Genomic DNA, 24554 nt, shown 5'->3' on the forward strand with positions numbered 1-24554 from the left:
AGCTGAAAACGTGGCAGGCCAGCAGTGACTGCTGCAGCTCTGGTGAGGCCAGGCTCAGGTACAGCCACAGGCTGGCTCTTGCTGCAGTGCCAAAAGCAACTTCAGTCAAGTTCAGTGCTTGCAGAAGCTCAGCTTACTGGAATTGGAAAGAAAATGAAAGTGAATCCCTGCAGACTGCCAAGCAACAGAAATATTTTTGAGAGCTGCCTTATAAGTCTTAAACGCAGTCAACTGGTGGCAGTATTCTTAAGAACAGGTTCTTCCTCTTTCCATTAAGCAGAAATAAGGAAGAAAATAAAATTGAACTACATTACAGTCATTCCTGGTGAGCAGGATACTAATTTGAGTTTAAGAACAGTGTCCATTGATCTGCCATACTTCACATGTGTTGCTTGGCAGAAAGGAAGGCTAGTAGTGTCAGAAACGAGAGTAGTGATCCTGAAAGGAGAAGAAAAGAGGACCTTAGCGGCTAAGCTTTGAACATTCAGCATAGACTTGCTAATCAGTGGCCTCATAAATAAGTTTGAGTGAACAGGATGTTAATTTGTGCTGGTTCAGGGCTCACTCACTGCATGAAGCATGAGACTGCCACAGACCATAGCACTGATGGCATTAGCTGCACCTCACAGAGGTATTGCAGCCTGGCCAGAACCAAACACAAACCATGGCATTAACTGCACTCATTGCACTGGTTTAGCTCAGATTTGAGAATATGCAGTATGATGAGCACTAAGTATGGTATAAGGGTTTTTTGAAGCCTATCTAAGGGTAGACCAGGGCTCCCATCCTGGCCCATGCTGTGAATTCCTGCGATCCTGCACCTCAGTCACCCCAAGACTCCTTTCTTGGGTCTTCCCTTTTGCTAATCATAGAATCACAGAATCCATTAGGCTGAAAAGACCTCAGAGACTGAGTCCAACCTGTGACTGAACATCCCCTTGACAACTAGGCCGCAGCACTAAGTGCCACATTCAGTTTTTTCCCTAAATACCTCCAGGAAAGGTGACTCCACCCGCTCCCAGGGCAGCCCATGGTAATGCTTAACCCTTTCTGTGAAGAATTTCCTCTTAATGTCCAACCTGACCCTCCGCCGGCGCAGCTTAAGGCGATGTCCTCTCATCCTGCCCCTTGTTCCCTGAGAGCAGGGCCGGCCCTACCTGGCCACAACTTCCTGGGCAGGGAGCTGTGCAGAGCCACAGGGAGCCTCCTTTTCTCCAGGCTAAACACCCCCAGCTCCCTCAGCCGCTCCTCATGGCACTTGCGCTCCAGCCCCTTCACAAACTCCGCTGCCATTCTCTGAACACACTGCAGCACCTCTGTCATCCTTTCGTGAAATATCTTCCACATTAAAAAGTCTCCCTCAGATCTTTTAACACATTAAAACACGGTTGTTCCAAGCAGCAAGTCAGGATCAAATCACTGCATTCGTCTGTCCGTACAGGAACCCGATCGCGTCGCCCATCTCGGTTTCTGCGCTGACGCGGGCGAGCACCCGCTCTGCCCCACAGCCTGTGCCCGGCCCCTCCGCCCTGAGGGAGCGGCAGGGTCCCCCTGTCCTGTCCTGTCCCGGCCCGGCCGCTCCGCCCTGAGGGAGCCGCACGGCCCCCCGGTCCCGGTCCGGCCGCTCCGCCCTGAGGGAGCCGCACAGCCCCTCGGTCCCGGCCCGGCCGCTCCGCCCTGAGGGAGCCGCACAGCACCCCGGTCCCTGCCCCGGCCCAGCCGCTCCGCCCCGAGGGCTCCCGGCCCCGGTGCCCGCCCCCCGGCGGTGCGGGCCGTGAGGCGGCACCTGCCCGCGGCCGCCCCGCCCCCCGCGCGCTGCCCGCCTGCGCGGGCCCGCCCCACCGTGACGGGCGGCGCTCGGCCCTGCGCTCATGGCGGCGGCGGCGGCGGCGGGACGGCCCGGCGGGGGCCGGCGCTGAGCGCCCCGGGCGGCGCGGCGGGCGGGGGCGGCCGGTGCAGGCGGCGGGGCCGGGCCGGGCTGGGCGGCGGAGCGCGGTGAGCGGCGGGGCGGGCGGAGCGCGGGGAAGGAGCGCGGCCGCGGCGGCGGCTTTGTGTGCGCGGCGGGGGAGGGGAGCGGCGCCGCCGCACGTGGGACCGGCCGCGGGCAGCGCTCCGCCCTCCGCGCCCGGGGCGGCACCGACACCGGCACCGCCGGCACCGCCCCCCGCGGCCGCCTCCGCGCCGCCTCACGCCTGCGGGTCGAGCCCCGCGGTGCTCCCGCCTCGGCGGGACTCGCTGCCCGCTCACGGGCAGGGTCGTGGCTCGGGTTGAGCGTTTCTGGGCGAGGGACAGCCGGTGTGTGACCCTGCAGCGGGGAGCCCTGGGCTGTCCCGAGGCACCTGGGCCCGTCCGCTGACCCCACGCTCCGGGGGTGCCTAGCATTCCCCTTCCACGGGCGGTGGTGCCTGTGGGGAGGAAGCCCCGCTCTCCTGGGGTTACGGGTGGTGTCCCGAGCACGGCTCACGGGGCTTTTGGCAGCCCTTTGCCAGGGGGGCACGGGGCTCGGCGCCGCTGGGGCTGTGGGCACCCGGGCTCTGGTGAGCCACAGGCGTCAGGAGGCGTTTGGAGCTCCTGGGCTGTGCAGAACAGAAGCAGCTCCCAGCTGTGAACCTGTGCAATGATCAATAGCCCACTAGAGAGTTTTCTCTTCTCTCTTGGGAGGTGCACCACAGGCCTCCACATGGTGAGCGGTTGAAGCCTGCCCTGATGGTCACTCTGGTTTTTATTTTTCCTGCTAGTGGAGTAGAGAACATGTCTGGGATCAAGAGAGTGATCGCAGAGAAGGACCCTGATTATGAGGACATCACCATCGCACATCCCAACAAGCGGCACAAAGCAGCCGAACAGTCAGGTAGGAGCTGTGGAGTTGGAAACTCTGTGGATGTGCATGCTGCCTGTAAACTGGTCAGGAAAAGCTGGGGTAGGAGTTAGGGGCAAAGGACGGATGTAGAACAAGGCAGGTAGCGATACCTCTGTGTCGCCAAATGAAGACGTGTCTTACGTGGAGTCATCTCTTCCTACTATCTGGACCAGAAGTAATTTAATGCAGCCTTTGATGCATGATAGGAGATGGAGCACAAGCTGTCCATGGCCCCAGCACTTTGGTTCCTGTTGCTTCCTAAAGTATTTACAGTCCATCTTCCCGTGCTGAGTTGTTCTCCAGCCTGTGTATTTGTTCTGTGGCTGAAGTCTGCTCTGGGAAAGATTGGCAGGTTGTTTACATTTGGGGAAATAGAGCTCACAGTAGAGCTTGGGGAGGAGAAAAAAAATCCATGACCCTGCAGGGTAAAAGAGATGCACAACCCTGCAGTACATGCAGTGGCTGTTGGAAGATGACAGATGTTTGCAAGAGCTGGCAGATGAAGCAGAAAGAAGCTTCTTTGATGAAGTGCAGAAAATATAGTATTGGGATAATGAAGGAGCTTTGAAACGTGCAAGAGAGGAGGAAGAGGAGCATGACTGAAGGAAAGGTGGATAAAGAAGTGTAGTGGAGCAAGTAGCTGGATGAGTAGGTTTGCGTTTGGCACGCTAGGATGTGCTTGCTTTGGGAAGCAGCCTGTTGGCAGAGTGCCTGGGACAGGTTGCAGTCTCTCTGGGCAAATGAGAGTAGAGCTGCTTGCCCCTGGGGCAGGGAGTAGGCTACTGATTTCTGGCATAGCACAGCTAGTGAGAGAGGATCGTGATGGGAAGAGCTGACAAACAGGGAGGTGAGAAAACTGAGGCTGGCTGTGGGCTCTGAAAAAGATCCAGGAATAGAGCTGGATCTGCCAGTTGGAGAGGGACAGAGGATGGCTTAGTGGGTGATGTTCTGGAGGATGCTGTGCACTGGGCAGGTCTGAGGGGGCTGAGCTCTGGGCTGGATGTGTGGCTGGGCAGTTCCTGTGTGCCATGTGGGGCAGGGGCCCTGTGCAGTGCCCAGTGCAGCTGTGCTGGGGCTGGCCATGTCACCACTCCCAGCTGCCTGCCCTGCCTGGCTGCCAGAAACCACCAGCCTCCGTTCTGGCGTGTCCCAGGGACTGCAGGCAGGTTTTTAATCTGCTTCTGAAGCAACTTTTTAGAAGGTCTTTATGATGAGCAGGCAGAGTCTCAGGGCCTTGGAAAACTGTCCTTGCCAAAGTGAGCTTTGCTTTCAGGAGGTTCCTCCCAGTTGGCTTCTTTCTTCTTTTCATGGAGGATCTCCAGCTTTCAATACTGGAATTCCTTAACTACACAAATTTCACTAACATGATCTTAATGAGGTACTGTGGTTGACACTAAGCTGTGAAAAAATGAATATAAAGTGTTCTTAAAAGCTTCTGTAATATAACCACAAATCCTTAAGTGCTTGAATCATCATGATGCTGCTGTGGCATGGCATCAGCCTTGGAAGAGATGCAGTTGTCCCTTTTTGAACCATACCTCTGAGGCCTTAATCTGTTTGGGTTTATTTTAAGGGTATAGCCTTACATGAGAATTTCCTCATCCTGGTGCTCATGGAGGTAAATTATATCCCTCTGGTTTTTAATTTTGCCTTACTCATACAGATTCAACCATAATTGTGTTTTAATGTAGGCTTGAACTATTTCTGGTCCTAAAAAATGTATGTATGTACATACACACAAATATATATATATATATATATATGTGCCTGTGTGTATATATGTATGTGAAAAGAAGGAAAGTTATTTAGGGTATCCCTGTTGCATATAGAGGCATCATTTGCCTCACTCCTGTTGTGGAACCTGATGAGACAGTAAAATTATCTATGCTATCTGGAAGATGCCAGCAAAGCTTTGACTTGCTTTCTTTCCCTTCTCTCCAGTGATATTAGAAACCTCTTCAAACAGATATGTACTTTTTAGGAGGACAAATGCTTCCTCTGAAGCTCAAGCCAAAGTCTTTGTGTTGTTGCCTCTTGTTTCATGTAGAAACAATGAGATTTTTCTAGGGAAAACCAAGGGAGACTCTTTTGCTGATCTGCTTTATAGTGGGGTCACTCCATGACTGACACAGGCTGGAGCACCTTTTCCAGGCTTTCTTCTAGAAGTGTCATTCCTGCTTTGCCACATTCTGACTTAGAATTTGCTAAAAACAGAAGTTGTTTGAAAGCCCTTGGTGTAATGGAGGTGCCCTAAATGAAGGGTGATATTAAAGTCTACAGTAGGTGTAGAGCAAAAAGAATAGTTCTTTTTATGTTTATACATGTCCTAGAAAAATATGATAATATGCCAATTCCATTCTTAGCCACTAATTTGCTGTAAGGTATTTGCACAGTTTGAAATCCTAGACTACATACTTTCACCAAGGTCAGTAAACTCCTGCTGAAGGGTTACATTTTTTTGTCTGCTGTGCTGGAGTAGGATTTTGCAAGAAGTAGAGACCAGCTTTTGATAATATGTTTCCTTTGTGAGTAATAAACAGCTTGTAGGCACTCCAGAGCAGGCTGCACTTGGTGCCAGGCCTGTATAAATCTGAGTTTGCTTTATTCCTGCTGTGTGAGGTGGTGTAAATTTCCTGGATGTGGATGTGGCCAAGGAGAGCAGAAGAGCGTCCCTGGTGTTCCAGCTCACTTCAGCAGCTAGGCTGGGCCAGCACTGTGGAGTTTTCCTTCTACTGTTTACAGCTTTACTGGGGCACAAGTAAACAAACTGGCCCTGTTCTTCCCATTTTCTGTTATTTGCCATCTCAGACCTAAAAAGGGAAAAACAGCTCTCCACAGAAGCCAGCTTTTAAAGATACATGTGGTTTTTGTTAAGACATAACTTATTTTTGGAAGAAAATGATCCTTCCCTTTATGTGTGTGTATGTGTGCTGAACTTACTATCCCTTCACTTCTGTAGTGATTTCTGATCTTTCTGTTTTCAAATGGAGCCTCAAAAATAGAAATGTGAATACTTCCTCCTTTCTTTTCCTCGTGTGGCCTTGTACAGCTCGAGATGTTACTGTGCAGAAGATTGAGACCATTATAAAGGAACAGTTTGCCGTCGAAATGAAGAGTAAAGAACATGAAATTGAAGTGATAGATCAGGTATAAAGGTTTTGTTCTTATAAATCCCTAAGACCTTGGTGTGTGGGGATTGCTGCAGTGCTGACCATTGCTGTGTGTTTCCTTTCTGCAGCGCCTGATTGAAGCCAGGAGGATGATGGACAAGCTGCGTGCCTGCATTGTGGCTAACTATTATGCCTCTGCTGGTCTCCTCAAAGCTGGAGAGGTAAAAACTACTTTGGGAATAACAGGACTTCAGGGAGTCTTTGCAAAGGAAGGTGTGGAGTTCAGTGGCTGTTCAGCTGATGTTTGGTGTTAAGGTGTGATTTAATGACATAGTTTAATACAAACTGCAAGTGGGGTGGCAGTGGGAGAGGAGACCTTTGCAGCATCTGCTGGGCCTCAGGTACCTGGCAAAGAGGAGTCTTCAAGAAGCAGTTGTGAAGTTGTTCAGCAGCCCCTGGTTCTAGTTTCTGAAATACTCTGCTTTTTCTTTCTCATCCTCTGTTTTCCCTGAGAGCACCTTATTTCCCAGACACTGCACAGTTTGTCCTTGAAAAGCTGTGAAAAGTGTGGAATATGTTTACCCATTTCTCAGGAGGAGAGTAGCAACAGATGCATTTGGGGACTTTTCAGGAAAAAAAAAAAAGATTTCAAGATTGTTGAGTGTCAGGCAGTGCTGTGAGACCATCTTCCCTTTGCCCTGGAGGCAGTCTGTTAATGGTTGGTGAACAGACTGATGGCAGCAGTAAAGCAGGAAATAAATCAAGGAGATATCACAGAGTGATTAAAAATTCACAAGATGAAAAAACCTCAAACCCTGTTAGTTAAACCCCAGTTCTGAGCACTCTGTCTTTAATGACTGCTAATTGCAGGGTGTTCATGATTGTGCAGACTCCCAAATGGCATGGAGTTCATTACCAGTGTAGGCATTTTGTTACCATCTTTTCCATTCAGGTTGATCTGATTTCCACTGGTTTTTGGAAGCTCTAGATGGGTGCTGCAAACGTGGGTTTCACTCCAATCCTGTAAGAATTTCTCTTCCAAGCACTTGCTCTCAGTGCTGTTCCTGGTTTTCCTGTTGTGCTTTTCAGAGGACTTGGAGTGAGGTAAAAACAAAAGGTTCAGCTTGTTTTTCCCTCTCTGAACTTGAGTTGAGCAATTGGAGTTTGAAAAGGTTGTGGTAGCCTTGGGAGGCTTGGAGAGCTCTCTGCCCCCTTTGATTTTTGTATAGGCAGCTGAAGAATGTGACCTAAGTTCTAATCTTTGTAAGTGCCTTTGTCCATTGTCATCATGTGTATGCAGGAGCTGTGCTGTTCCTTGTTCTTCTTGTTCTCCCATGCAGGGTGTTTGCTTTTTGCCCTTGTGATTTTCACATTTTCCAGAAATAATATATTCTGTAATTGTTTTGAGGTATTCACAAAACTTACTGGTGCCTCCTTGCTTTATTAAGTTTTCCAGTAGTTTTTATGAGCTTATGGGTGTATCTTTGATTACATTTTAAATTTTTTTCTAAAAGTCCTGATTTGCACACTGGTTAAATCAGTTTTTCCTTCATTTTGAAATTGTTGCTGATTTCAATTTTCTTTGTTGTCTCTTTTTAATTGTGACTTGTGTATGTTTGACAAGGCAGTGGTGTCTTGTTTCTGCTTCTGGTAAATAGGAGTCTTTATAGTTTATTCAGAACTTCTGGGAAGATGATTTGCAAGTTCCTGACCTGTTCTCATAAATATAAACAGTTCTCAAACTCAATGCTACTGAGTTTTAGGCTTGGGATTCCTCATGATTGTGCTTTATTATGTTTTCCCACAACTTATTGGACAAGATGTTGGTCATTTTACTTGACTAGAGGTGAAGCAAAAGGAGAGGTGTTTGGTTTGGGCTTTGGGCTTTTTTGGACAGGCTGTGTGTGTCCCTGCCTTTGGATAAATGGCTTTAACTCCCAAGCTGGTAATTGAGAGTTGGTAATTGCTCTGCTTGTGCATGTCATGGACAATTGGAAAGGCAGTTCTGGAATGGTCCTTCAGAGGCCAAGGTGGGACAATGTTTGTGACTCCACTCTTGCTGCCACCTCTCGAGGGCAGTTCTGCTCTGCAGTGATGCTGCTGTCTGCCTCCCCCTCAGTCATGCTGGCAGAATTCTGAATCAGGGAACTTAATGTGGGTTAAAAATAAAACTGCAAAGGGAAACAAACAAACAAAACCAGTAACAAAACAAACAAAGCAACAAATGAATCCCAAGTCAGTGTCTTGATTTGTTTTCCTTTGTGACATGCCCCATGAATAATTGTTCCAGCCTGCCTGATGCAGGTGCTTTGGGCAGGGGAGAAGCCTCTTTGAGCTGTGGCTGCAGGAGCTGGAGGGAGGCTGTCAGTGCTCTGCTGCTGCACAGGTGTTCCTGCTGACTTGGTTCATTCTCACACCCAAGTGCCAGGGAGCTCGGGTGCCTGGGTCAAGAAGTGGCCAGGGGACACTTGTTTTGAGTTGATGGATGTTTTCCTTCTACTTCAGAGATAAAAAGCAAATGCAAGAGAAAAAGAAGGGCCTTTGTCATGGTAATGAAAAAACAAGAGAGATTTGAATGTTTGCCTGCCCTGTCCTCCCCCTTGCAGGTTTAGGAGGATGTAAGATTAGCTCTGACTTTCTTTCAGGAAAGTTTGCAAGCATGCCTAAGCACATTATTACTTATCCCCTGCTGAGCTTTGGGAGCAGACAGGGTGTAGCTTGCCTGATAGGTGTTGACAAAGCTGCCAGTGAGTATCAAAGCTGAAGAGCCTGATGCACTTCCCTGTCCTGCTTTCCTGCAGGAGCTGGGCAGCTGTGGCCTTCCTGTGTGTGGTGAGTCTGGAGGTGGCTGCAGAGGAAGAGCTTGTTTTCAAAGGGATGTTTTAGGTGGTTGAGTAGGCTGCAGTCCTCCCTTCCAAAACCCAGTGTGTTTCTGAGGTCAAAAGGTGTGAAGGAACAGATCCAATTTGTGGTGCTGGTTCTGTAGAACCCTTTTAAACCTTTATCTTCTGCAGCATCTGTTTTTCCTGCAGGACAGATGATTAAATATTTGCTCTTTCTTCATTCATTGACTTTTTCCTTCTGGCACAGCTTTGTTTTAATCTGGGCTGTGGGGGAGTAGTGCCCAGATCTTCCTGAGGGAGCTGGTGACCAGATCTTCCTGAGGGAGTGGTGACCAGATCTTCCTGAGGGAGTGGTGACCAGATTTTCCTGGGGGAATGGTGACCAGATGTTCCTGGGGGAGTGGTGACCAGATCTTCCTGAGGGAGCTAGTGACCAGATCTTCCTGGGGGAATGGTGACCAGATGTTCCTGAGGGAGTGGTGACCAGATGTTCCTGGGGGAATGGTGACCAGATCTTCCTGAGGGAGCGGTGACCAGATGTTCCTGGGGGAGTGGTGACCAGATCTTCCTGGGGGAATGGTGACCAGATCTTCCTGGGGGAATGGTGACCAGATCTTCCTGAGGGAGGTGGTGACCAGATCTTCCTGGGGGAATGGTGACCAGATCTTCCCGAGGGAGCTGGTGACCAGATCTTCCTGGGGGAATGGTGACCAGATCTTCCTGGGGGAATGGTGACCAGATCTTTTTGACCTCTTCGTTTCAGGGGACCAGGTCGTGCGACGCAACAATTCTTAATCACCCTTCAATCAAGAAGTTCTTGGAATCTCCCTCGAGATCTTCATCTCCAGCTAACCAGGGCTCAGACACCCCCTCTGCCAACCACTCTGAGAGTGACTCGCTCTCCCAGCACAATGACTTTCTCCTGGACAAGGACAATGGCAGCTTGGACGCCGACGAGCGGCTGACAAACAGCCTGGACCAGAGACAGAGCAGAAATGCTGCCCGGGTAAAGTAAAACTCGAGTGGTGATCAAGTTGTTGGAGGTGTGTGCTCTGAGGACTCGGTGCTGGCACCAGGAGCTCTTCATGTTTTCACCCACCTTGCTGAAGATGTGTTTCTTACCCTCTCCAACCGCTTGCTCCCACTCCCTCAGCCTGGCTTTGCTGGGAGGCCACCTGAAGTGTCTGTAACGTGGGTACCTCCTCTTACCTCAGTCCTGCCCAAAGTGAGCTCAGCAGGCCTGGCAGGGCCGTGGGGTCAGCACAGCTCTGCCAGCCTTGGCCACAGCCTCTGGGGAAGGAGGTGCTTCACAGCCTGGGCTTGGACTGTGCTGTACTGCTGGAAGGCAGCTTGGGAGGGTAGAGCCTGCAGAGGAGAGCAATGTCTGTCATTCCCTGCAGAGCTTTCAGGAGTAATGCTGCTGCCTGGCTCTGGGTGCCCATGGGGACTGCATTGCTCAGAATAGGGGATCCACTGGAGGGCTTTGGCCTCCTCAGCAGCCTGTAGTGCAAACAATGACACTGGAGGATTAGCTCACCCTGGCAGTGTGAGTTGGTAGAGCCTGGGTGCACAACTTGCAACCATACAGGAGAGAGTTGTTTTTCCTCTTGATGGTTCTGCTTGCTGTTGTGCATTAGCACCATTTCCTCAAGTGAACCAGTCTGACCCAAGTAAAAGTGTGTTCTGTCAGTGTCCCTTCATGCTTTCTGGGGGGTTATTTTTGACCTGGATCCAGTCCCTCCCTTTGTGGCTCTCTGTGCAGCCACACAAATGCTTCACCTGTTGGCTGCAGGTAGCTCCACTGGGGAGGCTCACTCAGTGTCTGCAGGTGAAATGTGAAACGAGGTGAAACTCTTCAGTTTCCTTTCAGTTCCTTTAAGTGGTCAGGCCTCCCAGAGGAGTAGAGCCAGGGGTGGGTGTATCTCAGTGAATTGGCTGCCATCTGCAGCTGAATAATTTGCACTAATACATGGCAGAAGGAGCAGAGATTCTGCCTCCACTAAGCAGCACGACACCCTTGACAGCAGGGCTGCAGTTTGCTGGAGCTCTGCCTTGGCTCTGTAGCAGAAGGCAGCTGAGCCATACAGAATGTGGGCCCACCTATGCTGTGAAGCACCAGGCCAGTAGAACTTGTTTCTGTGCTGGGGCATAGATGGATGGAGCAGTTGTGTTGCTTGGGAGAGCACACTGGTGCATCTTTGACCAGTGCAGAGGAGGCTGAGGGAGTGATGAGGAGCAGGAGCCATCCCAGCCTTCTGTGACTCCTTGCTCCACTGTGAGGCATCCCTGACTTAGCAGAGGAGGGGGAATGGTTCCTCAGTGAATTCAGTGCTTCCCACACTGAGCTTCCTCTGGTGAGTGCTCAGTGCATCCTCTGGGCTGCTCTGTGGTCACTGGAGGATGGCAGTCCCTACTCTCCAGCCAGACACTTCATCCAGCTGGGCTGTAGAAAAGCCTCAGTCCCAGGCAAACAACACTTGTGCTGGCATAGTGGGTGGTCAGATCATTGTGCTGGGAGTCTTGGCCACTGCTTGATAGCTGGGCTTGTGTTACAGGGAGGCTGGATTTATTATGCCAGGGTATGGCTGTGGGTTCACCTGGATGGCAGTGACAGGTTATGGCTGCTCTCCTGTCTCAAACCCAGCCTCAATTCTTCACTGTGAGGCAACCCCAGAGTCCCTCAGAGCATCAGAGGCTGGGAATGGGAAAGATTTAGATATTCAGCCCCTACTCATGGGTGATTGAGATTTGTTTGTGCTTAGTGACCATCACGATGCCATTCTAGCCATGCCTGGTTTTATTTCAGATAGTGCAGGGGCAGTTCTTTTGAAACCCAGGCTGAAGCTGTGGCTCAGCTCCCTGGGATGTCACACCATGTCTGCTCAGTACAGCCATGCAGTGTGTTCTTGGCCAGGCATTGTTACATGCCTGAGTTGCTTCAATGTGCCTAGAGAGCAATTTAAGTATTTTTAGGGATGATTCCTTATCGGTCTTTCATTTATGCAGATTTTTGGTTGTTTTTTTAACACCACCTTACTTTTCTAGCACCAAACAAAATGATGTTTAAGAGGAATGTTTGGGTTTTTGTTTGCCTTTTTTTTCTTCCCCTACCCTCAGGACAGTTCGGGTGTTTCAAGCTCTCAAAAACCAGGACAACGAAATGCCGGACTGTCAAATGATGAAACTTCACGACTTTATGTGAAGAAAACGATTGTGGTTGGCAACGTTTCCAAGTTAGTATTCAGAGCCTGAGGGATGCTCCTTTATTTCAGGATTAAATTGAATAGAAAGTTACAATTAGGAGACAAATGAAATTGCTAGGCTGTCACAATATGAGCTGTTACCCTTGAATAATCACAGTACCCAAGGCAGCCCTCCTCTGGTCTCAGCATAAGGGTTTGTTGTGGAAGGAACTGGTGTTTTAGTAGTTATTTTATTTATAACTTTATTTGTGTGCAAAGGTTTTAAGATCTCTTTCCCTGAAGAGAAGTCTTTCAGCCTTTTTTGATCAGGTAGAAGTCAGAAGTTTTCCCCTGAAAATTTGGAAAAGCAAGTTGTCCTGATTGAGTGTGTTGGCTAATTGAATTACTTGGCTAATTCATTGTGTCCATGGCTACAATGTGGGGGTCTCTTAAACAGAAGAAAAACCCCAAGAGAACAATGCACCACCAGCCACAATGAGGAAAATTGTACAAGTTCAGAATAGTCTAAATAAATTATTTCATACAGTTTTTATTTATATTTAAAAGAAGAAGAGGTAAATATGTATAACTTTTCATCTTCAAGGAAATTGGTGAGGAAGGCATTAGTTTTGGGAAACTGGACAATTCCAGGTTTTAACTCTCCATCCTTGCTCTACTCAAGTCAGTCTTTTGCACAGAATATATCAGACATTTGCTGACAAAACTGAGTCAGAATTGCTTCTTGAAGGGCTGGACCCAGAACAAAGTATTGACTGAAGTTGCTTAAAAAATTTGAGAATAATTGTATTTTTTTGTGTTTATGGTAGCAGAGCTGTTGATGTTGTGTTCTGGTGTGGTTTTGCTTCCTGATAGCTCAGAATAGGACAGGATAAGGGATTTGACAGTAGTAGAATGTTCAAATTAAATCTTCTTAATTAAGAGCCAAATGTTTAAATGGGTGAATGTCAAATGGCAGTTGTGCATTAAAACAGAGGCAATGTGTTAGAAATTTAGAGTAGATTATGGGTCCTGAATCTGTTCCTGGATGAACTGTCAGAGTAAGGACAAATGAGCAGAAATGTACAGGGGGCAAGGTTCCCACAGGCATTTTAACATCCCCAATTTTTTTTTGCCTAATCTTTCCCAAAGTACTTTTTGCAGTATTTGTCTATTTGGGATTTTTATCTTGTATTTGTTATTTGATTTCTTTGCCAGGTACATTCCCCCTGACAAGAGAGAAGAAAATGATCAGTCAACCCACAAATGGATGGTGTACGTCCGAGGCTCTCGGAGAGAACCCAGCATAAATCATTTTGTCAAGAAAGTTTGGTTCTTCCTCCACCCCAGTTACAAACCTAATGACCTGGTAGAAGTGAGGTAAGAATGAATTATTCCAGTCTTCATGCTTGCCAGGCTTACAGTGCCAATTAACAACTTCTTTTCCTGGTTTAATACTCCGTGTGTGTATTTAACCTCTGGCTTAACTTGGCTTACTCCAAAATAGTAGTGAAAATAAATGAGGTTTTTTGTGTGGCAAATGTGCCAAACAGGTTTGTTGGCTTAGGGTTTTTTTAAATTTCTTTCTGAGAAAAAGCATTCAGGAGTTGCATTTCTTGCTGTTGATGTGGGTTGTGCTCTCCTGTTTGTGTTACATACACTGTCTGCTGCTCAGGCTTCTGGTGCTAAACAAAGTGTTTTCTACCACCCCTCTATTTCAGTGTGGAAAAGAAAGAGGAATCTCCAAAATCTGATTTGCCCATATTTTTAATGCTACCTGTGTGTTTGGGCATAAATTTCCCACTCCAAAATATTTCTCCATGGTGTGGGATCAGTGGCATTGGCTTTGTACTCTGAGGACTTCCCCATCAGTGCTACAGGAGCAGGGCAGCTTCCCTGTGCTCTCCCAAACCTTACCCCACACCTGGTTTCCAAATGGCCCTGGTGAGGGTAGGTTCTCTCTTGGGAAGTGCCCTGTCATCTTTCATCCTTCCTTCTTGGACAAGACTGAGGGAGGATGCCTTCACATAGTTGGTGTCTGCCCAGAGAAATTATTCTCCACAGGATGTTCAACCTCCTGGAGGGAGGAGTGTGGGAAGGGCTGCTTAGGTACACAAAGGTAACTTCATTCTGGCAAAATTAAACTCCTGAAAGGCAACTCCAGGAAGACTTTCCTGAGTTAATAAGTGTTGGTACAGCTCAGTAATGTTTCTGGGAAGACAACCCTGAGCGGGACAAAAGCAAACTCTGTTGTATTTCTTCTGTAACATATCAAATGACATTTGATTACTGTCTTTTTGTGCCTTTCTCAGCTGTCAGTGCTGGTTATCTTCTGTTTTAATCCCATCTGGTTAATAGATTCCTGGTGTTGCAGTCCCATTCATTGTAGTGAGCATTAATGTTCTGGATTAAAAATCGCCATTAAACCTCTTGCATTTTTTTTTCTGGTGAAAAAATTATATTTGCCTTTACAATAACAAGCTGAAAAACAGAGTAAAAGTAAATGTTACAGATCCTTCTTTTTCAGCTTGGAGAATGACAGTGATTAACTTTTCCTTGTTGTCCCTGTGTTGTTCTCTTGGAGTTATATGAAACCTGTGCCTTTTTGCTACTTGATAGGGAGCAGCAGGCAGTGATTGCAAAATGCTGCATTGGAAGCTCACCTTGCAGTGAGCTGACTTGTGCTTTTCTTAACCAAGTGCTTTTCATTTGACATAGCACAGCCCTTTTTTGTCTTCTTTTTAAAAACACCAGACTCGTTTCCCACATGTCTCATCCACCAGTGCTGTACCATTTTCTTCCCTGTCCCCTTGTGTAAAATCAAAGTGTGTTTTCAGCTGTCCAAAGCCATAAAATTCTCATTGCTATGATTACACTCTCTCTGTGGTGAATAGCAGACCTGATGATAGCTTTAGTTGTCATCTAGAAAAACAGTCTTTGGCTTTCTGAAAAGGAGAGAGGTGAGAGCTGTACCACTTCTGCATCAAAATGTAATCACCATTTGTTTGCAGAGAACCTCCGTTTCACCTGACCAGGAGAGGCTGGGGAGAATTCCCAGTGAGAGTGCAGATACACTTCAAGGATAGCCAGAACAAAAGGATTGATATCATACACAATTTGAAGGTATTCAAACAAAATACTGTAGAGAAAGGTGTTTAAATGAACTCTGGTGCATAATCTGGAAGAGGCTGTGCTTGTGCATGTGCTTTTGCCTCTCTGTGTTATGAGTGTCCTGGTGGTTATTTTCTCATGAATAGTTGAGCTGGAGAATTGAAACAAATCCAGGAAAGCCTCTTACCTTGGCTATATGGAGTTGATGCAGTAGGAGGGAGCCCAGCCTTGCAGCAGCTGGAGCTGAATGTGCTCAGAACAGCAATGCTTACCTGGTTTTTCCCTAAAATTTGAGATTTTTATCATGTTTTCACTAGCTTTATCCTAACAGGGTGCTTCAGGTCTGTCTTTCTGCTGGAAAAGTGGCTGCCATGTCTGTTCTGTTCCTTCAGCACAGACACACATCAGCTAATGATTATCTTTGTTGTTAGAGAGGGCAGGGAGGCCTGAGATTCCCTATTCCCTTTGAAGAAAGCTCCCTTTTCCAACTCATTCACCCCTGCAGCACTTGGGATTTCTAGTATGCAGCAGTCCTGGAAAACTAGGCCATTGCTCCTTTTCCTTTTAATTAGTGGTCCCTGGCATTAGTGGACTTAAGGCCTGAGCTGGGTTAGTCTCCTCTTGCTTTGAGCAGCATTAATTTTATTTGAACTCTGCCTGCATTGATGAATTTCCTGCTAAATAAGGTACCTCATTACAACCCTAAATATAGCCAGTAGAGGAGGTTGAAAATATTCCCCTGCAGCTTAGGGACATTTAATGGAGATGGTGAGTAAAATATATTAGGGGAGGTGTGACTTGGGGAGAAGTTATTAACACTGTGATGGACAGTGAAGGAAACTCAGCCTACAGAAGAAAACTGAGCTAGTCCATGGAGCTCAGATCAGCAAATCTTGCTGTTCTCACTCTGAGCCTGTGGCTGCTGTGAGGATGCAGAGTGACCTGAGCCCTGCTCTGTGCCTGGCACATCCAACACCTCTCAAACCCAGCTGCTTCTACAGTGTTTTAACAGGTGTCTCTGGGAAGTTATGCCTCTTTTTCAGTTGATGGCTTGGTGTGAACAGTTACATCATCAGAAACTATAGTGTAAACACAGCCTTTGTGCTGCTCAGTTAAAAACTCAGAGTTTTTCTCATGTTTAATATTTCCTTATTCCTGATAGAATAAGGAAGAAAAAAGGACACTGCTTGAGGATGGATTCCTCTTAGATGGAAATATTCCATCAACAATATAATTTCCTTCCACTTTTTTGCTCCTTTCCCCTTTAGTGTGGGCCTTGGGTCATGGCTGAATTTTTTGCAGAAGAGAGGGAGGGCATTTACCAGAGCACACAGATTTCTGACCTTATGGCCTCAAAATATTGGATGCAGTGCTGCTCAACTCACATAGTTTGAGGCTTCTTTCAAACAATTTGTATTATAAATTCTAGCTAATATAATGCTTTACCCTGGCTAATATGTTGTATTGTCTTTTCCAGCTGGACAGGACCTACACAGGCCTGCAGACACTTGGTGCAGAAACGGTGAGTCAGGGGGTTGTGGGATGGATTTGATTCCCCTAAAGATGTTTAAAAAGAAAAGATGCATGGGACTAAGCACAGAGTCAGACCCATTTGAATTCACAATTTCTAGAGTGTAGATTTTGCTCTCCTGTTGAATGAAAGGATTATGACACCTTGTCACTATTCATGACAACAGTCATTTCTCCTTGGTTCAGGGGAGCTGTTCCCAGCTCTTCAGAAAGAACTTGGCTTGTACTGGGGCTTTAAATTTTATTGCTTTGTGAAGCTTTTGGTACAAAATGTTCTGATTTGCATTCTAATCTGCTGCAGAGCTTACACATAAAGAATTTAAGTTCAAGGGATCATCCAACTATTCTGTTGAGATTTTGCAGTATATTAAGTACTTCTAAGTTTCTGTATCTGTCAAGATTTAGGACTTTAATGGAAAATGAACTCTTGAAATAAATAAATTAATTAATAACCCGTAGTTTCCTAAATTTCTTAAGTTTTCTTGATACTGTTTTCCCCTCGTTGTACTGTAGTGAATGGAAATTTTTATGGTTAAATTGCATTACTTCAGCTTTTCAGTTTGTGGAGAAAACCTTAATGTGAAATGTCTACTGTTATTAAAGAACACTTTTGAAGAGTAGATCATGTGGTGTGTTTCTCAAGGCCTTACCAGAAAAGGCAGGCTTCAGTTTGGTGCCTGTCCCTGCAGGGGTGTGCAGTCCTTCCTTTAGTGGGCTGCTTAGAGCTGGGCTCCAGAATCCTTCTGGTGTTTACAGTTCAGATTTCCCCTTGGACCAAGATGTGCTGTTTTACTGTGGGGGTTCAATGCTGCAAGATTTTCATTGTAGCTCAGGTACTGCTGGACCTTTGGGAACTGTCCCTGAAATGAATGGAAATGTTATGTAGGGTTGGGGGAAACAAAGGGAGAGGTTTTTAGGCATTAAAATAAAAAGGCATAGTTGGTTCTGGGTTTTCTATCTTTGCCAAGCTACCAAGTCCTGATGTTGTGTCTCCTGTTTTTGGAAGGTAGTGGATGTGGAGCTACACAGGCATTCCCTTGGTGAGGAGTATCTCTTCTCCCAGTCTTCAGAGTCTGACCTTTCTGATGTTCCTACATCTTTATCACTGCCACTGAGTATCCCAGCACCAGTCAAAGCTTCTTCACCTATTAAACAGTTGAGGGACTCCAGCCCAGATGCTTCTGTGGACAAAGGTAAAGCAAGTGGGTGTCAGTGAAATGGAAGTTCTTGGAACTTTGGCTCTGCTGGATACCTCCTCTTAATTGCTCTTAGGCCTTAAAGGTTGCCTGTGCTACCTGCTTGTTGCTCACCCCAGATCATATTTTCCTTAATGTGCTCTGAAATGTGGTTCAGAAATCGTTATAGATTATTTGGTTTTGGACTTTGGTTTGGTTTTGTTTGGGTTTTTTATCTGAAGTTTGTTGAACAGGCTCTGTTTTGCTAAAACATAGTGAATAAGGAAAAGCAGATGCAGTTGGAAAAAAAGGTGGTTTATTTATAGTATTTATTTGTAGTTTTGGCTTTGGCAGACTATTTTCAGAGGGGATTTTAGGGTTCTGAATGTTTAGGGGACTGTGTATACATTTAAGGAATTGGTCTAGAGGTGTGTTCAGTTCTATATGATAGTGCCTAACATGAGCTGACTGTGAGGGAACAGAAATCCCTAGGTATCTGTAATTACTGCACTGTGGAGAATAGAGACTGAGAACGTTGTGTGTGTTTGTCTGAGGGACAATGGCATCTCTGCATATTGGGGTCTTATTCTCCCCTTCCCATGAGAGATCAGGAAAGCCAGGATCCATTACAGTGGGGCAGCAGCTGAGGCCTTAGGATCAGATTAATTGCCTGGAACAGGCAGTGCTGGCCCCATGAATACCCTGTGGGATTTGGAGTTTGTGTCACATAGGAAGAGCTGTGCCTCTGGTGGCATTTGGCTTTGTTTTCTGAACACTTGGTCAACTGGGCTGAGATGCAGGGGTGTGTGTTACACTCTGGTGTGAGAAACCTTCTGGACACAGCCAGAGGGTATATATTTATATCTACATTTCAAATAGTGTCAGATGCTGCATGGGCTGATGCTTTTCTTGATCCATTCCCACATTCCTGTGTTGAAGGAGTGGCTGTAAGCTGGTGCCATGCATGGCTGTACTTCCTGATAGGCTCTGCCACTGCTGGTGTTCAGGCTCAGCAAGAAGAGTGTCTGCTGTTTAAATGTGGTCTTTTCTTGTGGCCAAAAAAGGACAAACACAACCACATTTTAGGCACACAGGTTTTTTATTCAAACAGGAAGGTTTGTAGCATCTTTAAGTGAGCAGTGCTGCAGCCAACAGGAAGGAAGTAAGCCTACCTCCTTTTTACACTGACAGGCAGTGGCTTCTCTCAGCAGCTCCAGGTTAATTGATCTCCTTGAACACCAAATAAAGTGGATTCCATAGCCCAGCTCAAAAGGCAGTCTCTGATCTCCTTGAGCTCTTACTCCAAAAAATGCACTGCGAGATTCTCTGCAAAGGAGATCCAGCCTTGGTCCTGTGGAGCCCTAACCAGGGACACTTGGGACTAGCAGCAGCTTTGGGCAGTGGAAGGGCATTCCAAGGAAATGTGTAGGAAGTGGCTGATCACCTGCCACAGCTGGACAGGCTGTGCATGGCATCATTTTATTCTTCTTGTCCAGCAGATCCAGCAGGAGCATCCCCTCCCTCACTCTCTCCCTGTTCAACGCTTCCCACCAGTTGCTTTTTCCTTCCTTCCTTCAAGAACATGTTTGTCATAGCTGAATTGTGCTTGTATAGAGGAGCACAGTGAGGAATCAGATGTGTCAGCCTAAGCAGTATTTCTGTTCTTTTCCCTGTTTTGATCAGGATTCTCTGGGAGTGCTGAAACCGAAAGACATGCCGCCTTTTACTCCCTGCCATCCGCCATAGAACGGACTCCCACCAAGTTAGCCACACAGAAAGTTGCCTTTGGCTCTCATGGAAATTCAGCCTTTCAACCCATTGCAGCTAGCTGTAAAATAGTGCCTCAAGGTCAGAGTCCAAGCCCTGCAGAGTCACCAGGAAAATCCTTCCAGCCTATCACCATGAGTTGCAAGATTGTATCAGGTGAATGTTAGTTTACTTACCCAGTGCCTCCCCCTGGAAAACAAGAGTGAACAAGTTGGACTTGTTCTGTGTCCTTCCCTTGGTTTTCTGCCAGTCCTTGAGCATCAGACAGTAGGAAACTCTAGAATAAGGAGCTAAGCACACTTCTTAATGTTCAGTGAAAAAAAATACAAGAGTGAAATGGTTCACAGGAGATGAAAAGCAGGATGAGAGCTGTTCTCTCCCTGTTCTTGAATGCTTTTAAGTATGAAATAAATAGTCTTGAAATGGACTGCTACCTACGGAAAGGCCCAGGCAAAAACACATCTTCCATGTGGAATATTTTGTATGTGGGAAGAGTCCATTCTTCTCCTCAGTGCTTTCATACAGCTGGGATGGATGAAGAAGAATTTTTTCCTTGATTACTGGGCAAATAATTAGTTTTAACCCTGTAGACTCAAATAGACCCTCTTGTGTTTGCCATATTGCATCAGATGGAGCAGCTTTGGTCTTTGTCTTCCCAAAGTCCACCTTGGGTTGGATTAAATTGCCAGCTGGCTGCAGTGGGCAGTGTGACAGCTTCTGAACCAAACATGGCCAAAGTGCTGCTTTGCTCATTTCACCTGTGGTCCCTTCCCTGCCTGGGTGTGATTCCAGTCACTGGATGATGTTTTACATCAGAAAGTGTTATTGTACAGCTCACCATGGCACATGCTGGGAAAAGCAGCAAGGTGACCTGTTGCAGCTCCTCATTTTCTGGTGTTCAGGGTCTAGAGGATGAAGCACCAGCCATCAGTACCTGTGATTTCTGGTGATCTTCTCCCAAATAATTCTCTTAAAGTGTGTCTGATTTGTTGTTTTGTTTTGGTTTTGGTTTTTTTTAATTAAATGTCAATATTATTCCTTGACATCTTAAAACTTTACTCAGGTTGATTTACACTTGAACCTATCCCAAGTGCTTTATTCTTTCTTTATAAGCTCTTCTCTTGATCTTTTTCCAAAGCTTCCTAGAAAGCAGGAATTAGGGGGCCATCCTATCTTTTCTAAAATCCTTGAACTATTCTTTGTTGGTCTTTGCTATTTGAATGTTTCCCTGCTAAACATTTTTCTGAAGTTCTGCTGTCTGCTGAGAAGGGTTACCCCTTTGAGATTTCAAAGCAGTTTATAAGACACAGGGATTTTATTTGATGACCATTTATGTTCTGTTTTAACTGTCAATAACTGCCAAGAAAGTAGATTAAAAGACGGGGGAAGCTTGGTGTTTGCTGCTGTCTCTTTTCTCTGATCACTTCCTTGCCAGTCCTTTTCTCTGAATTTCTTGTTTACCTCTTCATGCAGCCTTTTTCTTCTCTAGTTTCTCTCTCTCCTGCCCATTTTACAGACTGGTTTCCAGGGTTCCTGCTGTAGTGAGAGCTGTGGAGGGACCAGGGCAGTGAGGGACCTGGGTGTTTCTGCTGCCTGGGGCTGTTCCACAGAGCCTTTTTAGGGGAACCCTTTGGTTCCCACTCTTCAGTGCCTGTACCTGGGGCTGCACAAGGGCAACACAGCTCAGCTCTCTTTCTCCATCTCCTTGGGTGCACTGTCTTGGCAGTGAGAATGATGTAGGTAATATCCCTCAGGATTCAGGGGTGGACCAGATGGCTTCTCAGGTTCCCTGTGAGCCCTGCTTGTCCTGGTGGGCAGAGCATGTGCAGGGTAGCCATGAGCCACAGTGCTTTATGTGCCTTCTCCTTTCCTTCTGTCTCCTCTTTCCTTCTCCAAGTCCTGTGACCTCACTCAGGCTGAGAAATACATCCTCAAAAAAACTCTCCTTTTCTAATCCATTTTCCAAAGTACTACAATTGCCATGTTTCTATGTTCTGACAACATTTACAAGCTAGAAGCATTGGACTTTTTTTCTTAAGGTTCTCCAATATCGACCCCTAGTCCATCTCCGCTACCTCGTACCCCAACGTCCACTCCGGTGCACATGAAGCAAGGCTCTGCCAGCTCAGTCCTCAATAACCCCTATCTTATTGTGGACAAGCCTGGACAAGTTGGAGCAGCAGCCACAAGCACAGGTGTGTAGTGTGACCTCAGAAGGCAGTGGCTCAGTGTCACCTGTTCAGGTTTGTTCTCCCTTCAGAATGAGCAGTACAACTGCAGAGTTTGAGCTCGTGGAGATGAACAGTGCTCAGCAGAGAAAGGGGAAGGTGTTGGTTTGTGTGTGTGGCTGAGGGGATCTCAGGCTTGAGCATTGCTGCCTGTAGGAAACAGCTCAGAGTGAAGCCAAACTCAACTACAGACACCTCTTCAAAGAGAGCCTGTTCTTTTCAGGTGACAAGGGAAGGGGAGAGAGTGATGTATATACCATGGTGCACAGCTTCAGACACAAAGAGTGCACAGGGGGTTGGGTGACAGTGCTGGTGTGGATATGGCAAAGAGCTTGAGAGGTTGCAGTGACTGCCAGAGCAGTCTTAGGTCACAGTAAATGTGTTGAAATACAGAGATCCTGGTTACCAGGAGAACAGCCATGCTGGATTTTGTTACTGCTCTCAGCTTCTGCCTGGTCTAATTCCAGCTGGTTTGGATTCCTCTTTACTGGATTCCCTCAGTGGTGAAAAAAGCCTGGGGTCACAGGGAGGGCTGAACTGCAGGACACAGGTGATGGATAGAGGAGTCAGTCAATGTTTGTGTGAGGTGCAGGAGAGGTCCCTCAGAAGTCATTTATTTGTTGTGATAAATGGCCAAGCACTGCTGTCTATTTTAGAACACACTTGTTTGTGTAGGTGTGTGCTTCCCAGCAGGATGCCCAGGGCCAAGTGAGGGAGTGCATCATCCATGGAACACAAACCATTTGCTGGTCATGGTTGGAAAACACAAAAATTCTTTTTACTGATGCCTCTTCCCTTTATCTGAGGGAGCACAGCTGTCATGTTCATTTTAACTTCATCACAGAGGGAATTGGTAGGTTCATTGGTAGGAGTTGTATCTGAATTTTTTAAGTATATTTTGGGCTTTCTTGGTAACACTGATGCTGTTTCACCAATAGGGTTTGATTAATTGGGGTTTTTTTGATTGGTTGGGGGATTTCTGCCTCTTATTTTCTGTTTCTTCACCTCCAGCCTGACTGTCTCCTCTGCCTAAGTGTTTTATCATGGTTTGGGTAACCTTTGGGTTCTAATAGAGGTTTGTACCTGGAGGATAGGATGTGCAGATGCAGCAGAATGTTGGGATGTCCAAGTGTTAGTGCAGTTGTTGTTCAAGCTGCAGTTTCCCACCGCAGTGCAGGTGTACAGAGGGGCCTGGCAGAGACTCTGACTGCCTGTCCCTCCCTGCTCTGCTGTGCCTCCCCTGTATCCTGCACCAGTCAGAGCACATCAGTGGCAGAGCAGAAAGTTGATGCCCTGCCCTCTCCAAACGATTTTGTTGTGAGATCCTCATCAGCAGACCCTGGGTGAGGCTGCAGCAGGGTCTGTGGAACTGTTTGGCAGCAGCAGCCAGGCTGGACTGAGCATGATGTGTATTACAGAAAAAGTCACTGGGACACTTTTGATAAGGCTGCAGATTGTATTTAACAGAAGGGGTGAGATCTTCATGCTCTGTGAAAGCCAGCCTTCCCAAAGCCCTTACTCTCAGAAATGGCTGCTCATTTACTTCTAAACTCAAGGGTGGATTGTAGCACAGCTGTATGAGACATTGGATTTTTGCTTTCATGTGTGTAATCCGTGGCTTTGGTGTCTCTTGAACAAACAAAACTGCCAAAGCAGCCCAAGAGCAGCACACAGGGCTGCTGAGAGCAGTCTTGTGCACACACTGATAGTGCAGGGTGAGTTTACTGCTGGAGCCCCATCCATCCTGGGGCCAGGGGAGTGCTGGGGCACATGTGTGAGTCTGATGATTTTGCAAGAGCATCTGCCATGGGTGACTCGATGCCTTCACTCCTTGTTTCTGTTTCTTCCTTTACCTTTCTCACTCTGTCCTTTGCTCTTGTTACTCCTCACTTTGTCTCACTCCTTTTGTGGCCTTTCTTTTCCTTCTCTCTCCAAGCCTCCCTCCATGCCAGTGTCCAAGGCTAGTGTGGGTTCAGGGGCTTCTGGGCAGCAGAGGACTTTGCACCTGTCCTGATTTCATGGTTGCACCCATAGCTGATATCCTCAGCCAGGCAGGAAGGCTCCTGACCACCTGCTTGCAGCACACAGAGCAGTGGGTGGAGAGCTCCTTCTCTGGGGCCTGGTTCCTGCAGGTGAAATTCAGTGCTGGATCTGTTTTGTGCCCGTGGTGGTTCCTGCTGATGTTCCTGCTGCAGAATGCAGATGAAATGAAATGCCCTGTTCCTTGTTAGAGGAGGTTTCATGTGTGCAGGGGCCCTGCTCCCAGCCCTCACCCAGCATCTGCTTTGTTTCCTGCCCTCAGGGAGCCCAACCAGCAAACTGAGCAGTGTCTGTCAGGCCTCTCATGGAACTGCATCTCCTGTGGCAAAGACCCATGGCAGCAGCTTTGGCACCTCAGCTGTCAAGGTAATGTTCTCATTATCTGTGTACTTCCCTTTTACAGTCCAGCTTTCTATTAAATGGCACTTTTTAGCATTAAAAATTCTGCACTTCAGGCAAGTTCTCGGATTGTCATTTCCTGTGAAGGGTTACTGTGTAACAGATGGAGCCAGAGGAGAACATGGTGGTTATACAACATGGTAGTGTCACTTCATGCAGCTCTAACTAGGCTTGCCTCCATATCTGTTACAGGCACTTCTGCTTCTCTGCAAGGAGATCCATGGAGGGCATAGTTCCCCAAACGTTTTATCTTTCAGAAAAAGCTTTTCTGTAGCTGCCTTTGATCTTCTTCACTTTGTTAGTCACAGAGCA

General features: G+C 47.0%; 1 protein-coding gene across 8 annotated transcripts in view; it reads left to right on the plus strand.

The window, feature by feature from the left end:
- The first annotated feature begins 1845 nt into the window (after positions 1-1845).
- YEATS2 (YEATS domain containing 2) overlaps positions 1846-24554 on the plus strand; it is a 48634-nt gene continuing 25925 nt past the window's right edge. For 2 of the 8 annotated variants that reach the window (XM_071437103.1, XM_071437105.1), the window contains exons 1-13: positions 1847-1995; positions 2739-2851; positions 5910-6007; positions 6099-6191; positions 9577-9819; positions 11931-12046; positions 13211-13372; positions 15004-15115; positions 16581-16625; positions 17640-17826; positions 19492-19731; positions 21615-21770; positions 24106-24209. In XM_071437103.1, the coding sequence (XP_071293204.1) occupies positions 2752-2851; positions 5910-6007; positions 6099-6191; positions 9577-9819; positions 11931-12046; positions 13211-13372; positions 15004-15115; positions 16581-16625; positions 17640-17826; positions 19492-19731; positions 21615-21770; positions 24106-24209 (1656 nt within the window). In that variant the 5' untranslated portion in view covers positions 1847-1995; positions 2739-2751. Of the gene's footprint in view, positions 1996-2135; positions 2296-2738; positions 2852-5909; positions 6008-6098; positions 6192-9576; positions 9820-11930; positions 12047-13210; positions 13373-15003; positions 15116-16580; positions 16626-17639; positions 17827-19491; positions 19732-21614; positions 21771-24105; positions 24210-24554 lie in introns of those variants that run through there. The other 6 variants (XR_011680747.1, XM_071437104.1, XM_071437106.1 and 3 more) reach the window with 6 other exon arrangements.

This window comes from Agelaius tricolor, unplaced genomic scaffold (assembly GCF_023055355.1).
Source record: "Agelaius tricolor isolate 1412-34295 unplaced genomic scaffold, bAgeTri1.0.p SCAF_12, whole genome shotgun sequence".
NCBI lineage: Eukaryota > Metazoa > Chordata > Aves > Passeriformes > Icteridae > Agelaius > Agelaius tricolor.